Genomic DNA, 22,960 nt, shown 5'->3' on the forward strand with positions numbered 1-22,960 from the left:
AGACATTCTGCAATGCACAGAGTTGCCAGACTCCGCTAGTTTCTGTCATGAAGGTTTTTTCCTACCAGTATTACTAAAGTGATATGCACATAAAGCAAGGGCACGTGACGTGAAGTGCCTGCTGACTGCACAAAATACTGACTGTGAGAATCATGTGCTCCCTCTGCATCCAATCAAAGCACTGCTATGGTTCAATTGGCATACCCCACAAAACTACCCCATCCCTGGAGACCATCTTGGTTATAACAACAAGGAGTCCTGTGGCAGCTTAGAAGCCAACAGATTTATTAGGGCATAAACTCACATGGGTAAAATCTACTTCTTCACCCATGAAAGCTGATGCCCGAATAAATCTGTTGGTCTCTAAGGTGCCACAGGATTCCTCGCTGTTTTTGCAGATACAGAAAAACATCTCCCCCCTCTGCGACTTGTCATCTTGGTTATGGGAGGAGAGTTCAACTCGTGCTGCCCACTCACTAGTCTAGATTGTCCATCACAGATACTATTTAAAACAGTGATCACCAACCTTTTTTATGGTTAAGATCACTTTTTTAATTTAAGGGCAATCCAGGATCTACCCCATTCCTTCCCTGAGACCCCACGCTTTCCCCAAAGTCTTGCCTACTCCACTCCCCCTCCTTCACTCGCTCTCCCCCCACCCTCACTTACTTTCATCTGGCTGCAACAGAGGGATGGGGTGCTGGAGCAGGTGAGGGTTGCAGGCTCTAAAAGGGAGTTTGGGTGCAGGACGAGGCCCCAGATTGGAGCAAAGTGTCGAGGTGCAAGCAAGAGATGGGCAAGCCTTGGGAGGGGAAAAAAAACACAAGGAGTCCAGTGGCACTTAAAGACTAACAAATTTATTAGAGAATTAGAACATAAACTTGTGTGTCCTATAACTCACTTCCTCAAATGCTGAAGAGAAAAAAGACAAAGAAAGAAAAAAAAAAGGCTACAGAAATGGGACTATGACATCAACGGGAGGAAGTCTGCCCAACCTCGAGCCCACTGCCCCCAAATTTGCTCCCAGAACCAATACCTGCCAGTCCCTCCTGCACTTTTATAAACAAGAATGAACTATTGTTTCTATCAAGTCTTTGACTGGGAGACCTCACTAAAAATCACAGATTGCAAATGGGGTTTTCAGAATTACAGTGAATCTCCCGCCATCACCATAAACAAGTGAAAACCTCAGTCTCCTTTCTTCTGCCATCTTTCTTAAGCATCAAAAATAAAGCAAAGCAATGATAAAGTCAAAAACAAGCTGGAATCACATTTTGTTTTCCTGCTCTCACTATGCAAGTAGAATATTTACACAAACACTAATTCACAGCAGTACATTTGCAGTATATCCTCCTATTTGCTTCTTATCATTGTAAGTAAAAGCAATGGTTGGTCTAATGCAAGAACTTTCCTGGTTGGCCTAAGGTAATTGATTTTGGAAACAAACTGAGCACAGAATTACTCAACAACTGCTAAAAAGAATTAAAAATAACAGGATAGGAAATAAACACTCATTACTTTAAGATAAGGTAATTAACTGCTAGGAACATGCCAGCATTGAAGCATTCTCCTCAAAGAGCAAATCGAATAATTTCTGCTGTTTACAATTCACTTCCTAAGTTGCACTCAACGGAGCTAACTGCCCCACTGATACTTTGAAAATTATTTAAGCAACTGAAAAAACATGGTAATGGAAAGATGCAGCAATGTCCATTATCTGTCTGATTCTTTAAATAGATACTGCACGAGCAGACATTCAGGTAGAAAAAAAAACCTAGACTGTAACTAGGTAGACCTCACAATAAACAGAGGTACTATTTCCTGAGGAAGTGGTTAAAGAATAGAGAATGAGGCCAAAACAAAACAAAACAAAAAAATCAGACTTCAAAAAATAGGACAGTCAATTCTGTTTTTGTTTCCTTGTTTTGGTCAGTAGAAGGTCACTTGAGCATCACTAACATTGCACAAGGATGCTTCTAATAATAGCAAAAAGTTAAATTTTCACTTTACAGAGATGCTGTATTTTTTGGCAATTCATTAGATTTTTCTACATAGTACAATAAGACCTGGCAGATATTTTAAAATTTTAAACATTTATTTAAATGTAATCTTATTTTTGAAAATAAAGATTATATACAGTTACAAATATTTATTTTTAAATCAAGCCTTAGCAGGAAGACAAATATTATAGAATACAGAAGCACACACCTAAACAAGACTTAAAGAGAGACCTAAAACAGTCTATTTGTTGCAGACCACCCACCTCTATTCTGCTTCCCTATACCCAAAAGAAGCAACCCAAGAATTCTGAGACCGAGTCTACACTAGATCTGGACCAGGTTATGGTATGCAACTCCAGCTACTTAAAATAAGTAGCCAGAGTCGGCTTACCTTATGTTGAGCTTGGCGCCGTCTTCACAGAAAGAGAGGGGCTAACTGGAACAAACACTCCCGTCAGCATCTCTTACTCATTACGACTACCAGGAGTACCAGCGCTGACCTGAGCTGCTTTCAGCATTCAATTTAGCGGATTTAGGAAGAGAGTTTCAAGAGTCCACTTAAACTAATATTTGTTATTTGCCAATTGAAAGCAGAAAAGTAAGGCTAAGGTTTTGTCTAAACTTATGACCTATCTCGATAAGGGGAGTAAACAACAGCACTGGGAGCCTGATTACACTGGAGATTACAGAACTGCAATTTGTTCCCCACACCCTGCGCAAGAAAGTTACAGGGCAGGAAAGTGGCAGAGTAGACAAGACCTATGCCTACGCTATGGCCTTCACAACAGCACAGCTGTACTATTGCAGCCACACCACTGTTAAGTCTGTGCAACTGCTCTGTGCCCATCCCAATAAGGAGTAGGAGACACTCTCCTGCTGACACAGCACTGTTCACACTGGCTCTTGTCAGTGCAACTTACATTGATCAGCATTCCTCCCCTCCCCCCAAACACCTGACTGACAAAAGTTTTGATACTAATAGGGAACACAAACAAATCAATTAATTGTTTAACTGGATACACAATTATATCCCTAGTTCCTATGGGCCACTCTCAGCTGGGACTGAACTAAGGATGTTAAGAAGCGGGTAATTGGGTAAAAGTGAAACCACTAAAATTCTCAGTTACGTGGTTACCTGCATCCCTGCTCCCTGATAGAGGCAGCAGTTTAAGGTGGCAGTCCTGCCAGACTAATTTCACAATCATATTTGTTGAAATTCAGTTTTATTACGTGATCTAAAAAGAGAAAAGTTTTTGGAAAGGAAAACTGAATTTACAAACACTTTAATGCTGCTGACTAATAAGCGTATCACCTATGGTATCATTTACAAAACAAAAAAATAAAATCCTCTCTTCCAAGCAAGGAAATTACTCACTAAGGACACCAAGCTTATGCTGCCCCCATAACCAGCAAATTATCAATACTAAGTATAAAATAATGCATATTCCATCACAACACAACAACATATACCCTGACTCATAAAGAAAAGTTTCCCCTGGTAACCTCAGAACATAAAGCAAAACCCACACCTGGTTTCCAAAATTGAGGGAGCTGGTTTTAGAAACTCCTCAGCATTTGCTTTTTGGGGAATGGAGGGTTGCTTTCTTTTTCTAAATATTTTAGCAGAAATGTATACAAACAAGCACAAAGTGAAGAGGCACCAGAAGTGGCTAAAAATGCTTCAACTGAGTGTCAGACCTAAGACTAGGACTTAAACTGTTTAGTTCCATATTTCTAGGCTAGCCCACTAGATCGCTACATGTTTCAACTGAAATACTGAACCTTAGCTACCAGATCTTTTTTTAAAAAAACCTGGCAATTATCTAGTTCTTTGCATTAAGAAGGTGAGTAATCTTTATTACCTAATTATAATTAATTAGGTAACTGTAATTAGACGGATTCCAAACAAAGATGTCATCTCAGAGCAGGGTCAACCACAAGCTTCCCCAAATCATCTATACTTCTATACCACATTGCCCTTGGGATACGCAGATGTCTTCCAGGGGATACATCGACTCATCTAGATACCTACCTAGTTTTACAAAGGCTACATACCAAGCACTAGCCAAGACAGTAAAAAATTAAAATTTCATACAATTACTTGTTTATACTGCTCTATATGCTATACATTGAAATGTAAATACACTGGTTATATCCCAATAGGTTTTATAATTATATGGTAAACCTGCAAAAGTAGGCAATTTTTCCTGTAAGAGTGTGCTGTGACACTTCTGCATTTATAGGTCTGATTTCGTAAGTAATTTTTAAGTGAGGTAAAATTTGGGGTACTGAGTCTAGAAAATACAGAACAGTAGCTCCCATCCTAACAAATATATTAAATCATAAGCTTTTGAGGAAAGTGACTGTCTAGGAAGGAGTACTGCTGAAAAGGATTAGGGGTCATAGTGGACCACAAGTTAAACATGAATCAACAGTGTGATACTGTTGCAAAAAAAGCAAACATGATTCTAGGATGTATTAACACAGGACTACTCACATTTCAAGATCCTATGAGTGAGGCTAGCTATTTTTAGGCCAAAACAATTTTCAAAGCTGAAGTTATAGTTGCAACTCTAATCCCACAAACAAATCCCCATGCAAACAGACATTTCCTCAGTATCACTGAATTTAATGGGACTCTATGGCAGGCATGCAGGCCTGGAGCCATGTTGACTAGAGTGGGTTCTTTCTCTATATATGATTTCAGGGAGGTGTTCCTATTATAGGAAGAATGAAAGGAAATTAGGAACTTTGCTCTCTCCTTATTATGAGTTATGGCAGAGACTAGTACTGATGGGGATGGAGAAGAAAGGAGGAGTTGAACTGAGAAGGTTAAGTATATGCACATTTACTTTTATAATATATTTGTTTTGGAACTGCTTAATACAGTCCAAGATTGAAATGCCAAAACATACAGTGTGACAGGATGCAGCTACCAACCGAAATGAATAGAGAACAGATTAACTGATTTATGTAGGGAAAAACATAAGCAGCGGTCAGACAGACTCAATAAATGACTATCCCTGAAAATTCTCCCACTTCCATGGATAGCATTTGGGCTCTCATACATAAAACAAAGAATTGATAACATTTTGGAAGACAGCATGTTAGCAATGCTATTTTGTGACATTATTTTAATTGGGTAGAAAAAGTGTCTCCTAGTTCAGCATTTGGATTTCCTCTCTAATATTTCAGTAGGCCAAAATTATTTACCCAAGCTCACTCACTCTTCTCTCTTTTTTAAAATCCAACAGATATCTGTGGACAGCACAATATATGGCTCACAAGCTACCATGCAAAGGTTAACACAAGTTCTACGCAAATATATTTAACTTTTGTAGGAAATACTGTTTTACAGTCAAAAGAATCCTTCAATACTTAATATAACCAAACACATGTGTTATTTTAAAAACCAGGTATTCAACCAATAAGTACTAAAGGTTTTAATCATACTTAGAAGTGCTACTATTTTCCTTCCAACTATTGAATATTTAAGCAGAGACAATCCTATCTGTCATGAGTTTTTCTAGAGAAACATGTTGCAATTCAAAGCATTAATTTGTCTTCTGTGTGCCAAAAAGTTGGCAAAACACTTTAGGCGTGAACAGGTCTGATTGAAAGTGCTGTGATAGGTGAAATAGGTGAGTGAACTGGCTGCAGTTGCATGACTCTATGAAAAGTTGATGGGAAAATACCACATCTGAGCTGTAAATAATTTGTTTTTTTAATTACATGGTTTGTACCAGAGTTCTGAGACTGTGGCATGTTATAAATTTAACTGGTATAGGCTGGGACACTTGCCAATGTTCCAAGTCCAACAGAAACTACAGAAAATAAAATGCATGGCAATATTTATCTCTAATTGGAAGTAGCACAAATCTGCAAACAATATTTCATGTGACAGTATTGATTAGAAGGGATTTTCAGTACTTTTCTGAACAATTTCTGTCTTTCCTAGTGATTTATCTCATCTCTTCATGTTCTCTCTCAAAATCCACCATTCTAAGCCATTTAAAATAATATAAGAAAACTTCCCTGTGGGGGGTCTCACATTGCATTGTGTCTTGCTCATTTATTTAGACTGCAAACTCCACAAATCAAGTACAGTAAATTTCCGATAATCCGGCACCTTTAGGACCCAGGGGGTGCTGGATTATCAGATATGCCGGACTACTGGAAGGGGGGGCTATGAGGGGTCTGGGGTGGGGGGGGAAGGGAATGGAGGGGCGGCACTGCGGGACCAACCCGGCAGCACCCCAGCAGCTCTGCCCCAGGCATCCCCAAGTCAGCCGCTGCTGAAACTGACCAGCGGCTGACTCTGGGAAGCTCTGCTCAGGGCTTCCCTGAGTCAGCTGCTGGTCAGTTTCAGCAGCAGCTGACTTGGGGACGCCTGGGGCAGAGCAGCTGGAGGGCTGCCAGGTTGGTCACGCAGAGCCGAGAGGCGCTGAAACTGACCAGCGGCTGACTCGGGGAAGCCCAGGGCAGAGCAGCTCCAATTGTCTGGCTGCCTGGAGCACTTCCGGGTTCCAGGTGGTGCCGGACTAGCAGGAGTGCCGGACCACTGGATGCCGGACAACTGGAGTTTTACTGTAATATGTTACCTTTTGTATCTCATCCTGCAAAGAGCATACTATCAGGCTTGAAATAGCAAACTGGGGAAATGGATTGCTCTATTTTAAAGCTGGGATGGGGAACCTACCTTCCAAGGGCACCTTCCAACCAGCAAAGCTTGGGGCTCTCCCCACAACCCAGAATTGGGGCACTGGTGCTCCAACCCCACAGGCCAAATTCAGGCAAGCCAGGCCCAAATATGGCCCACAGGCTCTGCCTTGCAGGGGAAGTGGCTCCACATGCTGCCGCTCCCCTTCCTCCCTGGCTGGGGAAATGGCAGTGCAGGGAAGTGTTCGCTTGGAGGCTTTCCCCTGCTACTCTGATTGACAGTAATTGCAGTTAGTAAGAGCCTGGGAATGGCAGGGCACAGAGTGCCATGTATGCCCACAGGGAGCTACACAGGTAAGCACCTTCCCCCCCCCCAATCACCCACCCTCTCTAGCTGCAGCCAACTCCAGCACCCGACCTCTCTTCCAATCCCCACACCTGCACCCTACTTCCCCCCAGCCCACTCTTACACCCTCTCTAGTACCCAGACCTCACACCCCAAGCCCACTTCTGACAGTCCCCTCCCACACACTGAACCCCTCATTTTTGGCCCCACCCTGGAGTCTATGTTGGCCACAAAATCTACTAACCCAGGCCCTCCAAGGCTCAGGAGTGGACCAAAACTGAGGGGTTTAGTGCCAAAACATACAGTGTGGGAGGATGCAGCTACCAACCGAAATGAATAGAGAACAGATTGAATGAAGTGTGTGTTTTTCTTCTGCTTTTCAGTCAGGGGCCACATCAGTGAGGTTTTTTTTTTCTTTTCACTTGTGTGTGGCCCCTGACTGATTTTTCTGGAGATCAGCAGCACCCCCAACCCAAAAAAAAGTTCTCCACCCCTGTTTTAAAGGATGAAACTTGCACTCTCCAGTGCCTAAACTACACTGCCATGTAATTTGCACCTATTAAAATTCAAGGTGTATGTCTAGGAACAAACAGAGGCCCTTTTTCTTTGATTTGGAGCAGAAGACTTCAGATTTGGCGGACTGTGCTTATGAATACTGCTTTTTAATACTCTCACAGTTCATCATCCTCAATCAAGAGACTTCCAAAGGAATCCTGACTGTTAGCTTTAAAGGGAGCTTGTTTTAGGCCAATATACCTCTTCAGCCTGGTGCTTACCTTCCACCCAGTCTCTGATAATGTTATTTTTTGCAACTTCAGCTGTACAATAGATAGCATTTTTATATGATTGCATTTCTGAAAGTGCTTTGCAATGCCTCTACATTATTCAATGAAGCTGTCATTGCTATCAAGACACTGTTTTGAGGAATACGAAAAGTATTCAATCTGACCTTTTGAGGACCCTCTATTTCAAAATATCTGAAACAGTCCAAAATTTAAGACACTTCTTATATTAAAGAACCACTCCTCAAGGTAATCCAGAGTGTCTTCTTATTTACTGGCAGATCGTATGGCAGCAAAATTATTCCGTATATACTGGCATCATCATTCTCCTGTTCTGAGGAAGGTCAACTCACTCAGCATGGGACAGTTCACAAATCCTTTGGAGCTTCAGGGGGTAGCCGAGTTAGACTGTTACAGAAAAAAAACAAGTGGTCTGGTAGCACTTTATAGACTACCAAAACATGTAGATGGTATCATAGGCTTCCGTGGGCACAGCCCACTTCTGTTAGAGGTCATGGAATTTCACGGTCATGGAATTTCAGGATAAAAGGAGGAAAGAACTATTTGGCTAAATATTTTTCTCCAACTTAGACAACAACAACAACAGAAACCCCCTTTTTATCTAACCCAGTAAGTCCTAAGAACCCCAGAGTACCGGGAGGGCAGGCAGTGGGGACAGCAACACTCTGTCCTCAGAATGCCTATAGCAGGCACTCTGGGGGCAGTGTGGGCTTGCGAAGGCAATACCCCACCCCACCTAACATACTGGATATCCATGATCACAATCCTACCTAAACAATGGCACACAGCACAAATTTTGCCATGGGCAAATCTTCATATAAGAGACATCAGAGCTTAGGGAAAATTGGGATCCATTACCACGCAAAACAAGTTTATTTCTGTGGGTGTCACTCAAAGTGCCATTGTCCCTGAAATGATGGCAGACAAGAAAGAGAATGCTGTGCACCACAGCAGTGAATAATAGCCTGTCCAGATAGGCAGCCCATACGGTAAATGTCACTCAGGGTTCTAAATATGGAAATGAGTAGTTTCATCTGGCAATCCTCAGAAGGGATTGAAGAATTCAATTAAAGAGAGTTATAACACAGCTCCCCCTCTGAGGCAATCTGTAAAAAGTTCAGAGTCCCCAGTCCTTACGCTAACTTGCTGCTTGTCGTTAATAAAAGGTTAACAGGGTTTTGAATGGTGTATTGCGCCCTGAGTCTCCATGGACCAAAGCCCAAACCTCAGTGCTCACTGTCTAATGCTGGACAGGGACTGGGTTACCTGGGTACCAAAGGCCCATCTGATCCCTCTCCATGAACACAAGACTGACCAGCCAGGGCCTGGAGGAACCCTCCAGAGATGGGCGGGATTAGTCCTCAGTGTTAATCTTGGCCTCTGAGGATAGAACAAGCAGCAATGGGCTTAAACTGCAGCAACGGAGGTTTAGGTCGGACATTAGGAAAAAGTTCCTACCTGTCAGGGTAGTCAAACACTGGAATAAATTGCCCAGGGAGGTTGTGGAATCCCCATCTCTGGAGATATTTAAGAGCAGGTTAGATAAATGTCTATCAGGGACGGTCTAGACAGTATTTGGTCCTGCCCATGAGGGCAGGGGACTGGACTCGATGACCTCTCGAGGTCCCTTCCAGTCCTACTATTCTATGATTCTATAAGTAATTTGTACCCCCTGTAATGGGCTTATGTTTTTACTGACTTTTAAATTTGGTGTATTGGCAATAAATGTTTCTTTATCCACTTGTTGGCAATTAATAATATGCTTTTGCTTTATCTGTCCAAATAACGTATATGAGATTTTGTTATTGTTTCTAGCAGGGATGTTAGATATAGTGTAATTGAACAGCCAAGTAACCGAAAACTTAGCAAGTTATGTTACTATTCTATAGTCCCCAGAGGCAGGGCCAGCAGCCAGTGCACTCCCAGCCCAACTCCCGGGGAGCTCCCTGCCACCCCACACTTCTGCCTCTCTATCAGAGGCTTCAGCGCAGGGTGGCAGGCAGATGCCGGTCTGTGAGGGGAGCCAGTTTAAAAAAGCAGCTCCCTGCGCAGACTGGCTGCCCCATGCTACAGTCTCTGATGTAGAAGCAGCAGAACGGGGGTGGGGTAGCAGCCCCTGTCTGCGAGAGGGTCAGAGCTTTCCATGGACATTGACTGTCCCATGGGGAGCCACAATGCAGCAGCCTCTGTCCACAGCAGGTCTATGTTTGCTGCGGACAGAGGTTGCTCCATAGGATGCTGAGCTCTCCATGGAAAGCTAAGGCCTGTTGCAAGGCCTGTTGCAGACAAAACTGCTTCACAAGAGCCTCCCTTCCCCTCCCCTCCCATGCTGCTGCCTCTGATGGGGGCAGGCGGGTCCACAGAGCCAGCAAGCACAGGTAGCTATCTTGAAAGCTGGCTCCCTGAACATATTGGCTCCCACCTGCCCCCCTCATCCTCCGCACTGCTGCCTCTCTATCAGAGGCAGTAGCACTGGTTGGAAGGAGGGAGGCAAATCCGGTACTCCTGGGGAGCTGGATTTTAAGCCAGCTCCTCATGGGCACCAGCACCCCTCCCCCTTTGCTACCTCTGATACAGCAAGGCAGCAAGGAGAGGGGGGAAATGCGTGTAGTCAACAAGATTAACCAAGAAGCCTAGGCTTATCGGTTAATCATATAGTCGTCTACACAATGACATTCTTAGTCTCTAGGGTTTATTAAAAAGCATGAAGCTAGTGGGAGAGTGCTCCTGGATAAATCTAGTCAGTCTATCGAGTGCACTTATAAATTTAGTAAGTCTCAAAGTGTTTAACTGCAGCCCATCTACTCCTTTCTGTAATAAATCAGTTCAGCATCCAGGATAGCCTCTTCCCATAAGTGCTAGGTGGTGGACATGCACTTGCATGACAAAAGAAAATCTACTGTAATAAATGAACTTCTTTCCTCAGGAAACAGAATGTCTGTTATCAAACTTCACCTTTCTGTATGAAATGAGACTTTCCATAAAATTAATGTTTTCATGTTTTCTAAAATATTGGATTTTTTTTAGTTAAACATTTGCATTAAGAGTGTAGCATATTTTCAGCTTTGGTGTTATCATTTTGCTGGTGTTCTTTGAAGGGTAAACCTTAGTACCATATGTCAACACCATAAGGTGACAAATCCATCCACAAGGGCTTGATTGCCAGGTAAATAAATATACAGAAATGATCAAGTTTTCCTTGATGCACTCTCTCCCTCTAACAGGGGTGGGCAATAATCTTCAATGGGGGAGCCACTCCAAGAATTTCTAAGTCGTTGGGGCTTCACTTTTCTACAATATTAAGGTCAGCCGTGTGAAGTCTAGGAGGGGATTCTGACCTGAGGCAGGGGTACAGGAGGAGGGGCAGGGAGGGAGTTTGGATGCAGGGGGGGATTGTTACTAGGGCAGTGGTGCAGAGGGGTTGGGTGCCTGGAGAAGGATGTGACCTGGAGTAGGGGGTTGGGGCACTGAAGGAGGTGCCTGGTGCACCTAGCTGGAAGGTGTTTACTGTAGGCATCTCTTAGTTGGGGGCCCAGAAGGACCTTTGGGCAGGCTCCCTAGCTGTCGTGGCTACACACACTTCTCAAGGAGGCCAACTGCTGGAGCCATGGAATGTGTCTCTGCACAGCACGCACCCCTTGGAGCTGCAGGGTCTGTGTGCCCTGCCCCCACCCCCAGCACCACCCTCACAACCTCCCATTGGCCAGTTCCGCCCCCCAGGCCCACCCTGGACCGGGGCAGCTCTGGACACCCATAGCTGACCCTGCCTGCGACACTCCAGGCCCATGGCAGGCAAGGAACTGCTCCAGCCCCCAATGGTTAACCAGAACTAGTAAGCATCACTCATTAAGGATGATGCTTACTGTTGAACCTTTCACATCCCTAGCACAGGCAAACACAGTGGCTGTGTCTAGACTGGCATGATTTTCCGCAAATGCTTTTAACAGAAAAGTTTTTCCGTTAGAAGCATTTGCGGAAAAGAGCGTCTAGATTGGCACGGACGCTTTTGTGCAAAAGCACTTTTTGCGGAAAAGCGTCCATGCCAATCTAGACGTGGTTTTGGCCCAAGAAGTTTCGCCATTGGGGCTTTTTTGCGCAAAACAGTTTTTACCTGTCTACACTGGCCCTTTTGCACAAAAGCATTTGCGCAAGAGGGCTTATCCCTGAGTGGGAGCACCATAGTATTTGCGCAAGAACACTGACAATCTTACATTAGATCGTCAATGTTCTTGCGCAAATTCAAGCGGCCAGCCTAGACAGCTGGCAAGTTTTTCCACTCTTTTGCGGAAAAACTTGACAGTCTAGATGCAGCCAGTGTGTAGCATATGGGGCTGCAGCAGCCAGGGAGGGAGCTTGCCTAAGGGTCCTGCTAGACAGCAGCAGGCTGAATCCACCCAGTGGGCCATATTTTGCCAGGCCTGTCCTATAACTAATATTCTGCCTTATTCCACTGAAAAACAAACTTGTGTGTAAAAGCTAAAGCTTTACATTGCAAAATAACTGGTTTTAGCAAAGAAAGAAGCTGAACTACCACATCTTAGCTCCAGGAAATGCCAATCATAAAAGAACTCAAGCAAACTACAGAATGATCCCACACTAAAACATGTATGCAATAGGACAAAGAATTAACATCATTCCCACATTCAAGAAAACAACTAAAGACTTAATTTAACATTTCACTGTTCCATGGACTAATCTCTCAAATGAAGCTTTCCCCACAGCATCGACCACATCTTATTGTAATAAATACACCTACAGCAATATATTAAAGTGCTAGGGGTTTTTTCCCGGTTTGTTTTTAAATGATAAACACAGTAAACTAAACATGTTTACAATCGATACACAGAAGAATATAAACTACCATCAGAAGTCATTTGTTTGAAAAAAAATAGCAATCATTGTGATTCCAGTACCAGGTTGAACTTAAAACAACTTGGGCAGAGAAATGGTACTGAAGAAATACTACAAATGTCCCAGCTACACGTTTGTGTTATTAAAGTGATGTGCAGGGCACAGTGGTGTCTGGTACATCCCACTCGCAGCATCCCTCTAGAATATGCAAATGTTTGTTTATACCGTGTAGATTTAGACACAGAGATCACACTCGACTTTATGACAATAATCACCCCTCTCTCTACTAGCGCCTTCAAGCTCTCTAACACTGCGGTGTCCTATGCTCATCCGAGCCAAATCCTCCAACCCCCGGGCAAAAACAAACGTGTGAAAATGAAGATAAAGCTTCTTATCCTCAGCAGCTAATTCTACACTGCGACACTCCCAGGCCCCTTTCTCCACACACCTCGGCGCTCGGGGAGCGAACAAAAGGGGCTCACAGAGAGCCTGGCCGAGCAGCCCGCGGGGGAGAGTCTCCCGGCCCATCGGCAGAGCCGGCTGGACCCTGCGCAGAGCCAGACAAAGCTCCGCGGGAGGGGCCAGGGCAGCCGGGGCAGCGGGCCACGCGGGACCCGGGGCGGCAGCAGCAGGACGCCCCGCACGGAGCTGCCCCGGTGGGGGGCGGTTGGCGCTGCGGAGCCGCCTCCTCTCGCCGCCCGGAGGGGAAGAGGGGCCCCCGCCCGCCCCAACCCCTCACCCGGGAGCGGGGAACAAAGGGGCCCCGCTGAGGAGGCGGCTCCGGGCTCGCTCCCGGGGGCCGGCGGCGCCACCTAGGCCGCGGGGCCCGTGCGGGCCGCGCCGCCCACTCACCGCTGCAGCACCAGGAGGAGGGCGAGCCCTGCGGGAAGCGGGCCGAGGCGGGCGCGATGCAGACGCTGGAGCCGAGGTGCGGGCACTCCATGGCGCGCGCGGGCGGGCGGCTCCTACAGCAACTGCGCCGCGCTCACAACAGCCATCTTACAGCCAGCGCCGCGATCCGCCCGCCGGGCCTTCCGCGCCGCCCTCCCGTCCGCCGAGTCCTGCGCGCCGCCCTCCCGTCCGCGCCGCCGCGTTCCACCCGCCGGGCTTTGCGCGCCGCCCTCCTGTCCGCGCCGCCGCGCTCCGCCCGCCGGGCCTTGCGCGCCGCCCTCCCGTCCGCCGAGTCCTGCGCGCCGCCCTCCCGTCCGCGCCGCCGCGTTCCACCCGCCGGGCTTTGCGCGCCGCCCTCCTGTCCGCGCCGCCGCGCTCCGCCCGCCGGGCCTTGCGCGCCGCCCTCCCGTCCGCCGAGTCCTGCGCGCCGCCCTCCCGTCCGCGCCGCCGCGTTCCACCCGCCGGGCTTTGCGCGCCGCCCTCCCGTCCGCGCCGCCGCGTTCCACCCGCCGGGCCTTGCGCGCCGCCCTCCCGTCCGCCGAGTCCTGCGCGCCGCCCTCCCGTCCGCGCCGCCGCGTTCCACCCGCCGGGCTTTGCGCGCCACCTTCCCGTCGGACAACAGGAAACCCACTCACTTGCCTTTCCGAGCGATCCGCGCCGGGCTTTGGGGCCGCCCGCCGCGCGTTTCTGGCTCGCGCGGCAGCATCAACGGCGGCGACGGGGCAAATAGCAGCCCCGCAACGGCACACAAGCTCCGCCCACATTCCGCTCTAGGCGGGGAGAGCCCGGCCGGCGCCGACGGAGAGAAGCCACGTGAGCTGCCAGCCAGCGGCCCCCCAGCGCCTGCACGTTAAGGCCGGCCCCGAGGCGGAGAGTGGGGGGGGGGTCGCTGCCCCCGAGCCCCACAACGGCGGGAAACTGCTGCAGCCGCAGTCCCGAGGCGCTTCCGGCAGGGCTGCTACGTGCCCCGCTGCGGAGGAAGGTGAAAACCCGCCTGCTCCCAGCGTGAGCTGAGGGGAAATTCCTTCCCGCCCCCGCTGAGCGCTTCAGGGGCGGCTCCCCGCGGTGCGGGTGAAGACGGCCGGCCCCCCGCCGGGCTTCCCCGCCTCCCCCTGCAGCCCAGCTGAGCTGCACGCAGGGTTCCTGGCTCCCATCCTCCCCACAGCCCCGCTGAGCCATGCACGGGGTCCCAACCGCACCCTCAGCCCCGCTGAGCCCTGTGCCACCCCCACCCGCTTGCCTCACACCAGGCTCCTGCATCCCTCCACAGTGCACCAGGGCTCCCTGATCCTGGAACATGCATGCTCCTTCTGGACCACAGATGTTGCCAGATCAGAGAGTTCAGGTTCATGGAGGTGCAACCTGTACAGCCTATTGGATGAAGTGTCCATTTTAAAGAGAAGCAGATGTCATTAAGTACATAGACATTTCGATTGCTCTGTCTTTCAGTGTGCAATAGCCGTGATGGAAATCACATCCTATACGGACTTCCCAGTTTAATTGTGTTATTTCATAACTTTTAAAGGTTAATTTTGTACTCCTGCAAGGCAACAACACAACAAATTTGAAATCCTCTAATCCCAAAACAGCTACAGAATGTTAATACAATTTTCCCTCTCATACTGCCTCTTTTTAATATGCCTGACCTGGCGGGACCACATCTTGGAGAGGAGATTTTTTTTTTTTAGCCTCCCTCCCATTTTGTCCTTGGACTGAGCTGAGACTTCCAACCAGATGATCAGTTATAATAATTTAGCTTTGCACTGCACACATCTGACCACCAACTACTGAATTGACATGCAAACACATTCTTTACACTCCTCTGAAGTGTTTATATAGGTTCAAACAGTCATCAGGTGGGCACAATTTTCAATCAGCAATTATTAACCTGATCTGGCATGGAACTCATTATTAAAAGCCAAAGAAGTTCTATATACGCACCATCCCGCAGACCTATGCACAGATGTAGACTTGACCTTCCTGAAGTAGAACTTTAACTCCCCACAAACTGACGATTAATGAATAGTTGAATATAAAGAAGTTGAGGAGAAAAACTTTCTAAAATGTGTGGATGAACAGCCATATGAAGGTATGTCTACACTGTGGCAGTATTTCGGGATGCTTCTGGAATTCCGAAATAGCATATTCTGCATGTTGATAGTGCACCCATTATTTCAAAATATCTTTCCCTGCGGATTAAGGGATGTTTCGGAATAGTGCTCTATTTCTTAATGTGATGCTGTGTAGACAGTGCCAAATTTCAAAATACACTAGAAATAAGCTACACAATTTGAGCTACAGCTGGACGTACCTAGGAGAACTAAATTCTATCCTTATTCTTTTTTAAGCCAAGTGGCTAGCAAGTGCCCTTCTCCAGCCTACACCACTATACTCATGTCTAGTCTGGTCACTTTGCTCCTTCTCTAGCTCAACACATTGGATCTTTGAGCAGTTCAGCAAGTAAATCCTCCTCTTACCTACCTCACTCTCATCTTTTGTTCAATCAAGACACCATTTTTTGTTCCTATGCAGTCAAATCCCTCCTCCAAACCACCACACAGTTTCCCTTCCTATCACAGATCTTCTCCATCACAGCAGCCAGTATTCCCCCACCCCCCACATTGTCTACATGACTCCTGTTTTCAGCTCTCTTCCTCCATTTTAGCAGCTGTATATCACTTTTACTCTGCCTTTAAATTTTCCCTGTTCCTCTCAGGTGATGTGTTCTTCCACTAACCTGATCAAGATATCTTTCTTTCAGCCCATCTCTTGTGCCCTTTCTTTGGCTCGCCCAGGTTATGTCTACACTGCAAGTTATTCTTGAGAAAAGGTACACAAATTGCGAACCCCAATTTGAGTACCTTTTTCTGATTCTTTTTTCAGAAGAGGCTTTTTCAATATTTGGCCCATCTACACGGGGCCAAATGTGGGAAAAACCTCCTCTTTCGGAAGAGCCCTTATTCCTCATAACATGAGGAATACAGGGCTTCCGAAAGAGTACGCCTGCTTTTTCAGAAACTGATTAGAAAAAGCGGATGTATTCCTTGGACACAGCAGAGTTTTTCTGGGATAGAAACTTTCAGACTTTGGTTATTACACTTTATTTCCCATTGATTTTTATTTAATCAGCTGGCTCTCTAGAGAAGGCTTTCCCTGCCGCGGAGGGGAGGGGGGATCAGCTGGCTCTCTAGAGAAGGCTCGATCACCCCTCCACCCTGTGGGGAAGCTGGCCAGCTTTTCCTGCTGCGGGGGGAGGGGGGGGGGAAATCAGCTGGCTCTCTGGAGAAGGCACCCAGCCAGCTTCCCCTGCTGTGGCTGATTCCTCCGCGCCCCCCCCCCCCCCTCCCGGGGGAAGCTGGCGCCTAGTTTCTCCGGGGCAACCCCCGCTCCCGCAGCAGAGGAAGCTGGCGCCTGCCCCTCCCCCCCCCCCCCCCCCGCACGCCTCTCCCAGGACTGGCCGTGACTCCCCTGTACACTGCAGGGAACGCGTGCTCTTGGGCACGGTGCTCCTCACAGCAAGGTAAGGCATTTCCAGAAGGGGAGGGGGAAATGAAAGTGTAGCAGGGGCAGCAGGGTCCAGGAATTTGGCTCCCCATCAACTTGGCGCCCTAGGCGGCTGCCTAGTTCGCCTATAGGCACGGGCTGCCCCTGGATAGCTTGCATGTAGACCCTGATCTTGTGAGCAAGAACCAGCCAGCCAGGTACCCAGAAGAGGGTGCTCTTACCCCCTGAGCTCTGCAGTAGCTATATGAAATACTTAAGGAACAGGAGACGTAAGCCAGGAGTGAGTCCAAGGGCTGTTGAGCTTTGTCCTCTAGACTATCAGCACAAGTACACTGCTTTCATAAATGTGCCTCATTCTCTGTCTTCTAATACGGGTCAATTGTGGTAATGGCAGGTCTTGAAAATAGAACATTGCTCTTGTTCCATAGGTGTAATTAGAACTACATATTAATAGCATGGGTCACTTCTTTAGGTGTGGGGGGCGGGGAAAGGAAGTAATGTCTTGGTGTTGTAGACCTTCACGTGGTTATATGGTAGGGAGTTGTCACTGTCTCCTTAGACATACAGGCTACGTCTACATTGGCCCCTTTTCCGGAAGGGGCATGTTAATTTCAGCGATCGTAATAGGGAAATCCGCGGGGGATTTAAATATCCCCCGCGGCATTTAAATAAAAATGTCCGCCGCTTTTTCCCGGCTTTTAGAAAAGCCGGAAAAGAGTGTCTACACTGGCCCCGATCCTCCGGAAAAAGCGCCCTTTTCCGGAGGATCTTATTCCTACTTCGACGTCGAAGTAGGAATAAGATCCTCCGGAAAAGGGCGCTTTTTCCGGAGGATCGGGGCCAGTGTAGACGCTCTTTTCCGGCTTTTCTAAAAGCCGGGAAAAAGCGGCGGACATTTTTATTTAAATGCCGCGGGGGATATTTAAATCCCCCGCGGATTTCCCTATTACGATCGCTGAAATTAACATGCCCCTTCCGGAAAAGGGGCCAATGTAGACGTAGCCACAGAGACATACCAATCAAATGACTGATAAGAGCCCAGGAGATGGAGTTCAGCCTGTATCAAGCGGAAGAGATCTGATGGTAAGATAAGTTGTATGGTATCCAGTGCTAATGAATTTCAGCTGGATGCATTACAGTGGTTAAAGTTGTGGGCTACTGATGGGGCCATAGAAGCTTTAAGGGAAGGGAAGTGGCATATCAAAGAATAGAGAAAAAGCAGAAGTAAATAAGATTTTTTTTAATTAAAATTTAGAGATGTTAAAGTGTACTCATGAATGTGGTTAACTGATGGTAGTTATTCAGGGAGGGTGGTCGGAATTTACTGCTGAGGTGTCCTCACAGATCTCTGGCTGATGATAACCAGAAGGCTGCTTGCGTGTGTGCCGTGATGACTTGTGCACTTAGTCTCCACAGCAGACCCCAAGAGAGCCCCCAAAGACTACAAACCAGATAAGGATCTAAGATGCCAGGCCCGGTTTATTGTAAAGCGAAGTACAGTAATAGTTGTCAGTAGACTCTACTGAACCACTGCGCATATGTACTTGCCACAATGAAATGACTCAGTCAGTGGGAAATTTCCACTGCCCCTTAGGTCATACAAAGACTGTCCCCCTAAAACACCACTTTATATACAGGTACAACAAGTCATACCTCACTTCTGATGTATCAGGTTGCCACCCTCTGATGCCACTTAGATACCACCCATCACCCTGTACCTCATGGTTTGATTAGTGTGACGACGCGTTGCTTCTCCAGGATACAGCACAGCATAGATGTAATCTGGTTACAGGGCAGGCCAAGGATGCCTCAGCCCCCCTTGAGACGGGGGAGCCTGGGCCCCTAAACCCCAGCCCATTGTCTAGGCTGCTTCCTCCATGATACCAGCCAGAAACCTAACTAACTCACTGCCAGCCCTGCCCCCAGCCAGGACTCCACTCCCCTTCTTCCCATTGTTCCGCTCCCTGGGAGATAACTGGTCAGACAGGTTCAAAGCCCCCTTGCATAATGACTCATTCCCTGCCCTGCTGGGCCGTGCTGCAGACAGCAGCCAGTGGAGGTCACTCACAACCCACTGCCCAGCATAGCAACCAGCAAGGCACCTCTACTATGTCACAATTAGATCATTTCTATCCATCATGCTGTCATTTTAGACCCTTTCCTGAACATGAGACTGTATCTGTGAGGAGTGGGTACCAAGGTCTTTTTTCATGAGCTTGTGATATGTGCTTTCCACTTATGACCAGTAGCAATTATTGTTCTGCACCTGGGCCTATTACCAATTAGTGTTTTGCACTCTCAGCCCTGTTTGTGCAAAGTACTGTGAGCTGGGGCCTGCCTCTTGCTCACAACTTAGCTTTGCTTTGTTACTCCTGTGAAGACAACTTCAGAGTATCTGACCATGGCTCACAGAACCCGTTTTATTCCTTGTGTCTAGCCTAACTGGCCACTAAGCTAGCATGAGCAGCAGTAAGACTGGTAACAATGACACCAGCTGCAGGACTTGAATGTGTATGTGTGTGAATGAATGAATATGCTGATTTCTATACTGATTTTCTATTGCAATAAATGTGGCATATTGCCTTTTACCTGTGAAAAAGACCTCATGTGTTTCTTATAAGCATAACACCTTAGTCATCTCTTTGATGTGGGCATACCATGGATTTATATAGAGGGAATAAATATTCTGTCATTTTCTATCCCTTTCTCAATTATTTCCAAAATTCTGTTTGCTTTTTTGACTGCCATTTCACATTGAATTGATGTTTTCAGAGAATTATCTGCAATAACTCAGAGATCTCTCTTGAATGGTAACAGCTAATTTGATACATATAGTTGTGTTTATGGTTCCCAATATGCATTACTTTGCATTTATCTAAATTAAAATTATACACCTTTTTTTGCACAGTCACCCAGTTTTGTGAATATGTTGAATAGGATTGGCCACAGTACGGACAGCTATGGGTCGCCACTAATTATCTCTCTCAATTGTGATAACTTTGTTTACTGTCTTTTAACCAGTTATCAATCCATGAAAGGACTTTCCCTCTTATCCCATGATAGTTTACTTTACATAAGAGCCTTTGGTGAAGGAGTTTGTTGAAGGCTTTCTGGAAATCTAAGTACACTGAATCCCCCTTATCCACATGCTTGTTTACCTTCCTCAAAAAATTCTAGTAGATTGTGGAGGCATGATTTCCTTTTACAGAAACCATGTTGACTTTTCCCTAACAAATTATGTTCATCTATGTGTCTGACAATTCTGTTATTTACTATAGTTTCAACCAATTTCCCCATTACTGAAGTTAGATTTACCAGCCTGTAATTGCCAGGGTCACCTCTAGCACCCTTTTAAAAAATGGGTGTCACATTAGCTATCCTCCTGTCATTTGGTACAGAAGGGGTGTGTCTAGACTGGAAGTATGAAGCAGACTAAAGGAAATTTATATGTGGTAAGAGAATTTGAGGCCATCTCTTATTTACAGTGGGTTAGCCCATAGTATGTTTACTCTGAAAACTATTCACAGGAATGTGTCTTGTGAATAGTTTTCTATTTTAGAAAAAGTATAATGTGAATTCACATTTAGATATAAGAAGGTGATGCTTCTGTACTTTCTAGTGACTGTTCTCTTGCAGCAAATACTTACTTTAAAGAAAATCAGTCATTTGATTTAAAGTTTGGCTTAAATAAACTTTTTAAATAAATTTCCTGCTTCTACATTGTTTTTACCAATAAATGCTTTTGTCCAAATATTCTATTAGTCTTTAAGGTGTCACAGGACTCCTCATTGTTTTTGCAGATACAGAACAACACGACTACCCCTCAGACTTCCTGCTTCTGGAACATAAAGGTCACAAATGAGTGATAAGAAATAATACAGGCAGGCAGGCAGGCAACATAGAAGGCCATAATGTAATGGTTCAGCAATCTGAAGGTTTGTATTGTGTCAATACAAGTGTACTATAGAGGAGGAAAAAACCAGTAGAGTTTAAACAGTAACAAGTAAAGCTGAACATTGTAATAACAGGTCAGTAAGATCAGAGGCTTTGCCTGTTGCATTTCAGTACTTCTGAACCTTGCATTCCTATGCTTTCTCTCATTTTTGGCTGTGTTTGATTGTATTCTGCACTGCACCTCGACAATTGACACAGGTATAGCTGATGACTAAGGGTTACAGCACCATTTAATACTGCAGATTATTTTGGAACTAACACTTCAAAGATTCTCTGATGAAGAGTTTGGAAAACATCTCATACAGTGCACTACTGAGTCACAAGAAATCATGGGAGAACATTATCTTGCTGTCCCACACAAGTGACTCAAATTAACATTAATGGAAATTCTGTATGTACATGAAGGAGAGAACAGATTCACTAAAAGCAGCTCTGGTCCAGTTACCCACAAAATCTTAAACTATTTGACTAAGCTCAGTGGAGTTATTCTTTATTTCCAGCTATGTAATTAAAAACAGGGTTTAGTTCAGGAAATACGGTTTTTGAGGAAAGTTACCACTACTTCACCCTGACACTAAGCTATTGGGTTTCTTTTATATCTCCCTCAAAAAGGATGAGAATTCTCCCACGCTTTGGACCAGAAAAGTAGAATGTACAAACCCCAGTACACATTGTCATGCCTTCCCATGCTTTATGAAAATGTACTTATGAACATGCATAACTCAAAGATGCTTTAGACAAAATATCTCATGTAACACATCAATTTTACAGTTAGTTTGCTAAATGTGTATATCCTATTTTTGCACATGTATCGTTCTTGTATGTGAAGTTAGAAATATGAAGAGTGGATTTGTTTATCATTCTTAATGTGCTAATAAAGGCCATTATTGATGATCCAGAAATTTGGTGATCAGGTCAACAAGCTGTGAATAGTCTTGTTTGTCCTATAAGACCAAACTGTGGTTGGTCCTAGAAAGACACGTGGTCAGGCCACCTGATCCTGAAACCAATTTTGGATCTGGTACTTTTCCACTCGTGCTGAGAAAAGTTTGAACTGATCTCAAAGAATTCTTGCCTTGAGCAAAAGGGATATAAGGTGCGGGGGGGAACGGGGCGGGTGACCATTTTGCGGGGCCCAGGGCAGCCGAATTTTGTGGGGGACCCCCTTTGCCACGGCACATGCGGGGGGCCCAGGGCGGCTGCCCCGCTCGTCCTGCCCTATATCTGCCCCTGGGGGGGGGGGGGAGACCACCAAACAGTAAGGGAAGGTACCAGAAGACCACCCCCAAATTACCACATGAGATGCCTGCTAAGTAATATATACATGAACAGGGGGAAGGATCAGGCCCAAGCTAGGAGACTACTTAGCTTCTGAAAGAGATGAGTAGAACAACTACTTTAGGGTAAGAATGTGCATGAAACAAATTTCTTAGTGGATTAGGATTAGTTGGCTTTTTTGTTTAATTTAGAAAATTACTTTGTTTTGATGGTTTTCCCTTGCAACCGCTTAAATCCTACTTTTTGTACTTCATAAAAACATTGTAATCATCAAGCCTAGTGTAAATAATTATTTGGGATGGGAGAGCACTCTCTGTGCATCTCTCTCTTCCACTGATAAAGAGGGCAAACTTAGGAGCTTTCTCTGCGTTACCCTTTTACATAGGATAAGATGCATTTGTTTGGGATTTTCATTCCTTTCTGGTGTTTGGTTTTCTGGGTGCTGAGTCATTATAGCTGAGCCCTCCCAGAGGTGAACTGGTTCAGTGTCTGTGTTGCTCTGCAGAGAGGCAGTAACCCCAACTCTGTGCCTTGGCTGTGGGAGACCGGAGCTTCTGTCCCAGCAGGACAGGATGGTTGGCAACCCAAGAGGACAGGAAGGCAGCATCAGTGGCTTGATTAGCACACCAGGGACAACCCCAAGGGGGTTTCTATCATCCAGCCTGTCACACACA

The 22,960-nt window shown here is 46.1% G+C and overlaps 1 protein-coding gene across 4 annotated transcripts in view; it reads right to left on the reverse strand.

The window, feature by feature from the left end:
• Positions 1-14,578, reverse strand: part of USP3 (ubiquitin specific peptidase 3) — a 72,208-nt gene extending 57,630 nt beyond the window's left edge. The window contains exons 1-2 of one of the 4 annotated variants that reach the window (XM_075897640.1): positions 13,786-13,885; positions 13,512-13,708 (exon numbers count right to left, since the gene is read on the reverse strand). In XM_075897640.1, coding sequence (XP_075753755.1) covers positions 13,512-13,602 — 91 coding nt within the window. In that variant the 5' untranslated portion in view covers positions 13,603-13,708; positions 13,786-13,885. Of the gene's footprint in view, positions 1-13,511; positions 13,709-13,785; positions 13,886-14,185 lie in introns of those variants that run through there. The other 3 variants (XM_075897641.1, XM_075897642.1, XM_075897643.1) reach the window with 3 other exon arrangements.
• Between the last annotated feature and the right edge of the window lie 8,382 nt (positions 14,579-22,960).

The sequence above is a fragment of the Pelodiscus sinensis genome, chromosome 14, assembly GCF_049634645.1.
Source record: "Pelodiscus sinensis isolate JC-2024 chromosome 14, ASM4963464v1, whole genome shotgun sequence".
Lineage (NCBI taxonomy): Eukaryota > Metazoa > Chordata > Testudines > Trionychidae > Pelodiscus > Pelodiscus sinensis.